This window comes from Dipodomys ordii, unplaced genomic scaffold (assembly GCF_000151885.1).
Source record: "Dipodomys ordii isolate 6190 unplaced genomic scaffold, Dord_2.0 Scaffold15, whole genome shotgun sequence".
NCBI classification, from domain to species: domain Eukaryota; kingdom Metazoa; phylum Chordata; class Mammalia; order Rodentia; family Heteromyidae; genus Dipodomys; species Dipodomys ordii.
Window position 1 is genome coordinate 8,237,703 of NW_012267231.1, and position 12,097 is coordinate 8,249,799.

A 12,097-nucleotide genomic window follows, 5' to 3' on the forward strand; every position below is an offset into this window, starting at 1 on the left:
GTTAAATTGACTATGATGACTTTTCATTTGTGTACATACATTACTTCAGTCTTCTCAGATTGAAGTAATGAGTTAACTGAACCAGGGAAAAAGCCATTTGTCTAGTTCAGTACAAGAATTAGTGGCAGTCCAAAAAAACAATTTACCCCATGTCTCCATCCACTCCAACCCAAAGTGGATAGCCAGCTCGTCTCACTTCAACAGGCTTTCAAGTGAAACATGCCACAAATAGACCTATACACCTATGAGCCACATCTTACCCCGAAGTAAAACAACAGAATACATGCCATTTCTTTTTTGTCTTCTTCAGACTTAAACTAACGCTGAAAGGAAGCTTACTGGGACAAGCTTTAGCTTGGGACGCATCAACTATCTGAACACACAGACTTGATCTACTTTCAGAGGACCATTTATGGAAGGAAGGGGAGATTAATACCTAATTTCAGGTTTTTACTACTTTTAACTCAATGCAGAGTCTAATTATAGGCTCATGGATTTCATCCAATATAAAATAAATTACAGTGATTTGTTTTTAAGGAAGAGGTAAACATGACGGTTTACCAAAAGCAAATACCCTTATAAAACCACTTAGGGTGGTCAGCTGTAGTAAACCTTTTATTTCTTCAAAATGCTGCCTCTGCCAACAGGATTGCAGGTTTTCTTCCTTACAGAAAGGAACTCCTTTACAGTCCAATTGCAATTATGTCCACCCAAGAGTAAGCACAAAACTCAGTGCAACTGTTGCCTAGTGTTCTTCTGGCCAGTTCCCACATCTCCATTTGATGATGATCATTCTATTTAACAATTCTATGTATTCACCAGTGATGTTCCCATTAAACATTTGGAATCTCCCTTTGTTTAATTTTTATATTGTTAATGGGATTTGAATTTAGGGGCCCATAATTGCCAATATTTTTAATACTTTTTAAAATACTTTTCTTTTCAGGTAGAGTATCATATTCTTTGCCTGGAGCTGGTCTCTTTTGCCTACATAGCTGGAATTACTGATATAAACCATGAAGCTCAGCCTATTTGTTGAGATGAGGTCTAGCTAACTTTTTGCCCATACCTCCTGATCACCATCTCCTGAGCTGCTGGGGTTATAGGTATAAATCACCATGTCTGGTAATTTATCTCTTTTACTTATGTAATTACGTGCACATACACATATATAAGTACTAAAAAATATTAGTATCCTTACCTAAATGAGTTTCTGAGAAACCCCTCAAACTGGTAGCAAAACAAATGTTCAAGCTGCATAACTGAGCCCACTTGTTCTACCAACAGATACTTAGGGCCTGCTAGGCACCTAAAATGTCTGAATGTCCATCAATCCAATCTCTTAATTTTCTCCATAGGAAAACAAAACTGGAAAAGAGTATCTGTGGCTTGTCTAAGAACTGAAATGAGTGCTCACTTCAGCAGCACATATACTAAAATTGGAACGATACAGAGAACTGAAATGACACACACTTGTTTTAGGAAGGCAGTCATGGGGCACGTTAAGGGCATAGAGTTAGAGATGCTTTCTGGGCTATGAGCATTCTCTGTCCTATAGCTGTGTGGTCAAACCACAACATACCTTCAGGACCTACAGCTGACAGAGCAATGGGAAGTCATGGATGATGGAACCAAATACAGCTAGTAGCACTGGGGACCCTCAACAATCTATCCCAAGATCATGTTAGCACTATTGGTCTAAAACCAGCATTGTCTCTCCCGGAAGACATTCCTCTCAGGCTTTTACCTGAAATAAAAGTCTGTTTGTCTGTTGAGTTCTCTTTCTGCCCTTTCTTTATTCTGATACCCTCAATACTCGATATCGTTAGACCAGCACTAGCACCTTTAACAAAGGAGATCTTAAGTCCAGAATCAAGATCTTGTACTTACATGCGATGGTCGTTTTGTAGAAGTCTTGAAAAAATTCTCTAAGATGGAGTTTGGTATAATTTTTCGAGTTGCTTTTTTTATGCCAAATGTTTTTGCTATAGGTGTGGCAACAAATCTACAAAAATATAAAAAGAAAGTAAGTTCAAAGTCTAAGAATGAAGCTAGCCAGGTGCCAGTGGCTCACACCTGTAATCCTAGCTCAGGAGGCTGGGATCTGAGGATCATGGTTCAAAGCCAATCTGGGAAGAAAAGTCCCATGAAACTCTTATCTCTAATTGACTACTCAAAGACCAGAAGTGGAGCTGTGCCTTGAAGTGGTAGAGCATTAGCCTTGAGCAAAAGAACTCAGAGACAGTGCCCACACCCTGAGTTCAAGTCCCATAACCAACTCTCCCCCCGGCTCAAAAAAAAGAATGAATCTATAATGACACCCAAAAACTCAGGCTGACACCCTGGGTCGCATAGTGGAAGGTAAATCATTTGTGTGTTCTGTGTTACTTTGGATGATGAATGTCCCTGGCCAGCAGGATGATGCTATTAGAAGGGGTGGGTGGGGCCTAATGTGAGGTGGTTAGGTCATTGGAAGCATGTCTTTCAGGGAGATTGTGGGTTTCGGTCCCTCCCCTTTCCTGTCCCAAGAGGTGAGTGGTCTGTTCCTACCATGATCTGCTAACCTCTCCAGAGACCCAAAGCACTGGGCCATTCAGTCTGAGCCAGGAACCTCCAGAATCATGAGTCAAACTGAGCCTTTTTTCTTTAAAAATTGATTACCTCAGGTATTTTGCTGACTAATATACATTATATATACAATGTATGTTATGTATATATGTATATACATTTACTAATATACATTGCCACTTGCTTACAGATAACATTCACCTAAAAGTGAACAAATTCACCTAAAGGTGAACAAATTTTCAGATAGTATTTATAGCAATAATTTTAAGATATAAAATGAAACCCACAAGTCTAACATTTATTGTATTAATTCAAGTATGTGAGATTTATGCATTAGAATAAGCCATCCTCTTTACAATTTCATTTTCAAGATTCCCAGTGGTGTTAGAAAAGAGGTCTAGGGGTGTGGCTCACCTCCACAGTCCCCAACACCAGAAAATGAATTGATTTGGTGAGATTATCTTAAATGACTACTGCTTCTATTTCAAGTCTTAAAATATTTTAAAAAACTGTCATAACAAAATAAATACCTATGAACGTGATTAATGGGCAGCACGGAGAGTGTACCATTAACTTTATGAGAAACTGTAAATTGTTTGCTGACAATTAGAAGGGCCTTATAGCTTGTTCAGCATTTATCAGAGCTCCTCACAGCATTCTCCTCACAGCCTCAGCTTTTCAGTGCAAGTTTCTTGCTTAGCCTATTATTTGCTCTAGTTGTTATCTATTGCCTTAGACTTTTGTGAGTTAATCAATTATCTCTAATTATTTTAGATTAGATTCTTTACTGGGTAAACTCTGAGTCCAGTCTCAGAAAGACAGCCTTGTTAGTACAGTCTTGCAGACAGGTCAGATAATGGAAGTTCTCCAGTGAGAATCCTGTTCTGTTGCCCTCCACAGCTGCCAGGCTTCGAGTTCCCGCTGCACTTGTGGTCTTTCAGGCTACCACATGGGTGGAGCTGTAGAGGGAAAGTAATACCAGAAGACTGTTGTGATCTCCCGGATTCAGCTGCTTTTCTTAAATAATACTCCCCAGATTGCTGCAGACTCTGGGCTAGTTAGGGATAATGAACAAGCTGAGTCTGACAACTTTTGCTACTCTTCAGGATTGCCTTTATGGGGGAGAGAATTTCCAGCGATCTTAACTCCTGATATGTTTGCTAATCTCTGGTGCACTGTGGTTTTATTTCCCTTTTTCTAATGATCAGTAATGTTGATTGGCCTTTTATGTTCTTACTTCCCATTTGTATGTTTTTGTTGATAAAGTATTTGCTCCAATCTCTTGCCCATGTTTGTTTACTTTTTTCTTTTGCTCATTTTTGAAACCATCTATTTCTTTAATTGAGTTGTTAGATATCTTCTTACATTCTACAGTTAAGTAGAATATACTTTTTATCCTAGCCCGTGACTTGCTTTCTCACTTTATTTACAATGTCCTTAAAAAATAATTGAGGCATCCTTTACAGATCAGCTAATTCAATCTTTTCAAGTATCTAATTCAATATAATGTAATTGAACATATTAAATTATATCATTTATATTTTAATATTCCTATGATATAATGTTTCATTTAATTAACATAATACAATTCAGTATCAATTTAGTACATTTACTGACTTACATGAGCATTACCATGAAACAACTTTAGGCTATTTCCATCACCACATTATGATACCTCTTGCATATTTACTGCTAATCCTTGTTCCTTTTCAACCTTACCCCAGGCAACTTTCTTTCTGTCCTGATAATTTTGCCTTTTCTGGACATTTAATAGAAGCAGACTACAATATGCAATCTCTTTCCTTAGGCTTCTTTCACTGAGCAGGGTATTTTGAGATTTATCCATGTCATACTATGAGAAAAAGTATTCTTTTCTGTGAAACTAAAGTGAATTTGGTATTGTGTATTGATATCTCCTGGCATTATGTGTAACTATTATCTGTACTGCTTCTTACCAGCTAGCCATGTTAGGGAGATAAATCTCATGTTGAAGAAGTTAAAATAATGAACTGTAATTGCTAAGTGGAGAAAAAAGTAAGCCTTTGACAGGAAGGAAAGAATGGCCCCTTTCTAACCCTGGTAATCAACTATACTTAGACCAGGAGCCTGACTCCCTGACAAGGAGGGGGAACAGTTTGCATTGAGATGAAAGCCTAGCAAGCTGCCCTGCACGAGGTGCCTGCCGAGCTGTGGTAGGGTAATGGCATTGCACCCCTTTGCACAAAAGTAAACTGCCTTGACCAAATCTCTCATGGGTCCACTCATTTCTGATAATGAAGAGTTGTGCATTTCTAACAATACTTTCGCTCTTTTCCCATTCATTGCTGAGCAAGATCCCATGGAATAGATACACATTCAGAGTGTCTTTCAAAGAGCAAACATTTTAGCTCTTTCCCAAAAGAACCAATAGTGTATGTTCAAACATATTCTTGTATCAGATGCTCACAGCAGTTTCCTTTATAATAGCTCAACAGTGTAAGTGACACAAATTGCCATCAACTAGTTAAAATATAAATTAATTATGGTATGGTATATCTGTATGTTGAAAGACTACTTAATAATAACAAGGAACTATGGATACACACAACATGAAAAAGATTCTCAATGCCGTTATGGAAAATGAAATAAATCAAGCACAATTTAATAAAATCTATCATTTCCTTTACAGAAAATCTTGGAAAATAGATACTAGTGAATTAAAGATCAGTGTTTCCAGGAAGCTGGTAGATAGGAAAATGCAAAAGGAAATTTCAGGTTAGTGATGATAGTTACATAACTGCATACATTTGTCCAAGCCAAAAATTTTGGATGAACTTTATGATATGTAAACCTCACTGAAAATTTTTTAAAATAATAATGTGTAAAGCCAGGTGTGATGGCACAGGCTGTAAGTCCAGCTATTTGGAAGGCTGAGGTTGAACTAGGAAGATTATGTGAGTTTATTAGTTTGAGTCCAGCCTGGGCAACAGACAGACAGACTCTACTTTAAAAAATGAATACCTGTGTAACTATAACCCCTCTGTGCATCATCTTTATAATAATGATTTTTAATGAATAAGCAAATAAAATTATTGGCATGACTTTATTTCTCTTTCAGTTCTGACAAAAGCTCTAACTTTTGCCAGATCTATAATTTTTCTAGAACTCACTTAGAAGAGATTCTGTGCTTAGTTAAATTCTAGAAACTTATGATTACTTAGCCCTTTAGTTCATTTTCATATCCATGGGAAGATACGGTGATAAAATGTAAAAACCAGCCCAACTTCCAGATGAACTAAGTTCCTTTGGAAAGAGCACATGAATTTCAGAGATGTAAAAACAAACTAATTATGCATCAAATGTACACAGAGCCATGTGGACAGGTCATAAAACACAACTGATTTTTTAATAGGATGAAGAAAATTAGGTCTTAGTACCATACATTTATGTTTACTAACAATACATATACAAACAACATGTTTTCCTGGATCACAAGAATAAAAGGCTATAATTCATATAATAAAAACATATTATAACAGCTGGGAGAGGAATGGGCTTAGGGAACAGGGGTTAAGGTAATTATGAAAATATAAGGAAAGAAAATGAGCTCTTATATAGACCAATGGCAGTGTGCTATGTCTTTGTCTATGATCTGAGGAACATGGTTCATTTATTCTCCTTTAGTATGAAGGTCCAATCTCCACTCTGCATACAAATGCAAGGATATCCTTAATATTAACTAAGTCTCAAAAATAAATTTGCAGAGTTTTGACACATAATAAAATTGGTTCATTTATCCAACCTACTAGCTGACAATTTTTATTTTTTAAAAAATGTCCATTAAAAAAATCGCAAAAGTGGACGGTTTTACATGGAGTGTTCTCAAACTCACTGAAAATAAGAGCAAAATTAAAATCAAAGCAGAATTGAACAGACTATTTATCCAATATGGAACAAATCCAATCTCAAAGCCACATGAAGTATAACTCCTTTCAATGAAATATAAACATGGGCAAGTGTATACACATAAGGATAAGCTCTTATGCTTTTTAAAAAATATTCATTAATATTAAAATCATTAATTTAAAAAGAAAAAGATAGCCTTCTTTTTTAACTTCAAGAATAAGGATCACATTTTTCAATGGAACAAAGCAAGTACATAAATACACTATATAATTTCCTTTTCACATAAAGCTAGGACATTCTTATCTAATATAAATGCTCATAAATATTAATAAGTTACTTAATTGAAAATCAGTTTGAAAAGGAGAAAGAGCCAGTCACAGAGGCTCACACTTTTAATCCTAGCTACTTGGGAGGTGGAGATCAGCTCAGGAGCATCTAATCTGACCAAGAGTTAGTGATCAGCCAAATGTACTGAGCCAGTCTAGGCTTATCCCTATAATCCTCACTGCTCACTAGGCTTACATCCAACAAGGGTCATAGTTCAGCTCCAGCAGACAAATCCTCAAGATTCTCATCTAGCATTAACCAGCAAAAAGCTGGAATGGTATCGTGGTTCAAACAGTAGAGCACTAGCCATGAGCAAAAACGCTGACTGAAAGTGTGAAGCCCTGACTTCAAGCCCTAATTACCCCTCAACACAACACAACACAAAACAAAAAGCTGAGCATAGTGGTTCTTGACTGTCTTCAGCTAGACAGGAAAGTGTAAATAGGAGGACTGTGGTCCACACTCACCAAGGCAACAAGTGATATCATCACAAATTACCAAAGCAAAAGCAGAGGTTGCTCTGCCGCCTCCATCCTTCAAGTGAAGGACACTGGGCCTTTCTTGACTTTATGGTACCGAGTGGGAACGGTGATTAATGTGTGATTAATGAAGAAGAAGGTGCACTTCTGGTTTTAGCACCTCCAGCTCTGCCTTGGACTTCTGAGGTTATAATTTATTCTAAGATCATTTATAATTTATTCTAAGACAAGGGTTGAACTTTGCGTACGTCCGCTGTCCGGTCGTGGGGCCTGAACTCTGGGCCTGGGCGCTGTCTCTCAGCTCTTCAGCTCAAGGCTAGTGCTCTACCACTTGAGCCACAGTGCCACTTCCAGCTTTTTTCTTTTTGCTTATGTGATGCTGAGGAATCGAACCCAGGGCCTCATGCATGCAAGGCAAGCACTCTGCCACTGAGCCACCTTCCCAGCCCCCTGAGCTATGTCTTCTTTCTTCCCCAAAACTTCATTTACTCTCTTCAACAATCAAGAGTGTTTCACTGTGAAATCACACTCAATTAATGGGAAAATAAAATGTTATAGCCAGAAACCCTGAACCTAGTATCATAGACTTTAGCCAGAGAGCTAACCTCTAGTTTTCTCACTTCAGACTGAGATAATACCAATTATGATTTTATATATTGCTTACACTATAAGTTCTTATCACTTTCAAGGTATAAGTAACAATTTATTTTTTATTATAAATAGTTAAATCTACAATAAATGATACAGGAGCCCTGGAAAAGTACAAACTTATACTTTGAAAATTATGATCTTGTCTCATGTTCAATGGTGTCTCCTGGTAATGCATTCATTAGAAGAGATATGAGAATTCAGGTGCTAGTGGCACATGCCTGTAATCCTGGCTAATCAGGAGGCTGACATCTGAGGATCATGGTTCAAAGCCAACCCCAAACAGAAAAGTCTACTATCTCCAGTTAAGCAGCAAAATACTGGGTTGGAGATGGGACTCAACTCAAGTGGTAGAGAACCAGCCATAGGCACTCATTTGGCCTGGACTTCAAACCCCAGTACTAGCAAGAAAAAGAGAGATGAAGAGAGCGGAAGGAAGAAATGAGCACTGGAGAGAGAGAGAAAAGAAGAGAGAAGAAAAATGGTGGTTTCTGTAGTGTCATAGAGTGGGAAAAGCTAAAGAGAATTATTGGTTGGGAGTTACAGTTGTAAGGAGATAGTGGATACTGCTTATACCTAATCCCTTGAGAAGAAGCAAGAATGGCTTTAGGAATTAAATAGGATTGGCTTTCTTCCTGATTGCTGTTGGAAAGACCAAGACTAAGACATAACAAGTTTGTCCTTGACAGCTGTGCTGCTTTGGCAACCAAAAAGTATATTTTGGCTTGCTGACCTGACCAAGCTGGAAAAGGGAGCTGCCCACCAAAAAAAGTAGGAAATCTGCAATGGGAATAAGTAATGAGCCTGGATGCCAAATGCAAAGATTACCAAATACAGTGCAAGAAAAGCAAGTATTTCTGAATTGTAAAGAGAAGTAATAAATTACTTATGAAGCACAGTGGAAAATTCTCCTTCATTTATGCATTCTTTCACAAATCCAAGTATGTGAATATAAAGAATTAACTGTTGAAAGGAAGGGCATTTACAAATGGGTTCAGCCACAGTTTAGTAGTATCTGGGGACTTTCTCTTCCTACCAATAGCAACAAAGTATTATTGGTCCAACTAAAGATTTTATTTGTTCAGAAACTCTTTTGGCAATTCCATGAAATATGGGTTGGTCAAACAGACTTTCAAGATAAGGACCTTGCAAATGGTTATAAACATATGATCTGTATTACAGTTAGTCTGAAACATGATCTTATCAGACTATGTCTTAAGTTTTTCCAGCTCTTAACACTCATGCATTCTTTTTTTCTTCAAATAAATTAATAAGCTAAGATCAGTTTTTTTGAGACAGAGACAACACTAGAGTTTATAGGAAATTTATCTCTTGTTATCAGAACACAAGTACAATTTTAATCAAAAGTTGGAAGAAACATCAATTTAAATTGAATCAAGAAAAAGAAGTTTATGATTTTCTGAGAAAGCAAATTGACTTTTTTGTTTGGTTTCTTTATAGTTTGGGATAAAGGATAACTATAAAAGTTTTAAATAAACCTTTAAAATAAGTTATGCTGGGCAGCAATATTTGGTTTTGTCTTTAATGAGCCATTTATGCTATTTTGCAGGCACTCTAGAATAATAGTGTATCTCTGAGTCACAGCTTCTCCACTGTCCTCTGGGGATGAATATCTAAATCTATACATACATAACACAGTATAGTAGAAGACAAAACTGGGTTTCCATCATGTTAATGACACTAATTTATATATTAATTGTACAAATTAGTGTATAAATACACTGTGCACCATTCATAGCCATCCACTTTAACCTGTCTTGATCTCCATTTCTCACTGTAAAAGTAAAGCATTCCATGGTATTCACATTCCTATTATTTTTCCTGTTTGGTTTCTTTTATTGTGTGCTGGTTCTGGGACTTGAATTCAGGGCTTGGGCACTATCCCTGGGCTCTTATTCTCAAGCCTAGCTCTACCACTTGCGCTACATGTCCCCTTCTGACCTTCTGGGTAGTTAATTGGTGATCAGAGTCTCATGGGCTTTCCTGCTTAATCTGTCTTCAAACCATGATCCTCAGATCTGTTTCCTGAGTAGCTAGGATTATACATGTAAGCCTCCAGCAAGTGGCTTCCTATCCAGTTTCTAAATAATGTTTAGTGTATACTTGAATGGAAGAAATCTGCCTAAGAATCTTCAGTCCCTATGTGGCAAACTGTGACCTAGAGACTCATGAGGAATATCATCAAATCTGTGCAAGTCTAGACTGGAGACACACAACAGTACTTACTTTTCAAAGAAATGTCTGATGATCAGCAAGAGAAGAGCAAATGGAATTGTCAAATACAGATGGGAAGGCTTGCTAAAGGTGAATCCATCACGATCTTCTAGATCTGACCACTTTATTGTTGGAGGAAGCCAGAATCTTTCCAACCAGAACCACTCTTTAAACGTCTGAAACATTCTAGACAAATGGGAAAAGAATACATTAGACTTGTCAAATTAATACTTCAGTTTTCCACTATGGAATTTCACTCAAAATACGTAAAGTAGAACTTGAGAAAGCAAGCAGTGGGTCCCCTGCATGCCACAAGGCGGCTATGCCAATCAGAGGCAAAGTGACCTCTCCCACTCCCTCCAACCCTGGGCAGACACAGCTCTGCAACTCAGCGCTGGAGACCAGAGCCCGCCCTTGTTCCAGCCCACAGTCTGGCCCTAGAGCAGGAACATGCACACAGCTCTGCAATCAGAGCACACTTCGGGATGGACAGGCTGTAGGGCCATCCAGAGCATATAGTAATCAGCGCAGTTGGTCAGAATGGAAAGGCATGGAGAAGAGGAGATGCTGCTGGTGACATTCCCATGGGGTCTCATCGGGTAGAGAGTAAAAGAGTTAAAGGAAGGCCGAAAGAGAAGTGAGATCTACAGAGGGAGAGGGGGAAAAGAAAAACTAGAAAATTCAGGGCTGTGAAGATGGCTCAGTGGTAGAGCGCTTACCTCACATGCATGAGGCCCTGGGTTCGATTCCTCAGCATCACATAAACAGAAAAAGCCACAAGTGGTGCTGTGGCTCAAGTGGTAGAGTGCTAGCCTTGAGCTGAAGAGCTCAGGGACAGCGCCCAGGCCAAGAGCTCAAGCACCATGACTGACCAAAAAAAAAACCAAACAAACGTAGAGAATTCAAAACACTGGAGGTCAAAGAATGAGTGTGGAGTGAGTAACAACACAGCCAGGAGAGGGACAGATGGACAGTAGGCTACTGCAGTGACTTCAGGCAAGGTGGGGCCCACATCCTTGGTGACAGCATTCCCCACCCCATCTCATTCTTACCCCCTGTTCACAGTGCACCTCAAGGCTACAGCCTTGGGAAATGCTGCCTTCTTTTTCATGGAGTATCATGTCAAGGCCGGTGAGCTACAGAGGAAGTTACTGAAACCCACTTCTCCTACAGACATCCTAGGAGACACCCTGACTTCTATCTGCTCCCCCGTGCCTCCCATGGTCACTCCTCCTCGGGGTCATTAGTGGTCAGTAGGCACGGTGGAACCAAACGCATCCTTGGCCTGACTTTTGTGCAACAAACTCGTACTTAAGGCTGGCATCTCACACATGCACAGACCCGTCCCCCAAATCCCACTGTTGTAACTGTGAACTCAGCTGCACCCTCCAGATCCTAGAACGCAGGAATTTTCCTAACTGGGTGTTCGCTCTGAGCCGCCCACCTCCAGCCACTGTTTCCCTTGGCAGTGCACTTTGCCTCTATTAAGCTCCCGCCTTGCCACTTTGTTGTTGTGTATGTGTGTGTCTTCATTTAATCCTTTGTTGGAAACATCAAGAATCTGGGATCTTCACCTCGGCAACTGCACACCACTAACAATATCACCACCTAATTTCTACCCTGACAGGGAAATGTGAGTCCCATTTATACAGACTGAGCAAATGGGGTGAAGATTTCAAGTGAGATGCAGAGGTGTTGGGCTTCTTTGGATAGAAAAGGCATGAAGGGATGGTGCAGGGAGAAGGGAAGAAGTTCAGGGAACTTCTGGTATCCACTAGACATCTGTAAGCCAGTGGGTAGCAGTAGGCATAGGTGACGATCACTGGTCTGCCAGCCTCTCTGCCACCTTTTTAACCTCTCAAGAGGAGATCAAAGACTAAACAGAAATGCGAGGAGGAGATACTGACAGGTGCTCGCTGCTGCTCTTCCAGGACACTTCAGGCTAATGGGGAAAT

At 39.1% G+C, this 12,097-nt stretch overlaps 1 protein-coding gene across 1 annotated transcript in view; it reads right to left on the reverse strand.

Annotated features, from left to right (window-relative positions):
- Cers3 (ceramide synthase 3) overlaps positions 1-10,327 on the reverse strand; it is a 29,067-nt gene extending 18,740 nt beyond the window's left edge. Inside the window, exons 1-2 of the mRNA XM_013011893.1 lie at positions 10,155-10,327; positions 1,891-2,005 (exon numbers count right to left, since the gene is read on the reverse strand). Of these exons, the coding sequence (XP_012867347.1) occupies positions 1,891-2,005; positions 10,155-10,327 (288 nt within the window). The remainder of the gene's footprint in view (positions 1-1,890; positions 2,006-10,154) is intronic.
- Positions 10,328-12,097: the final 1,770 nt, after the last annotated feature.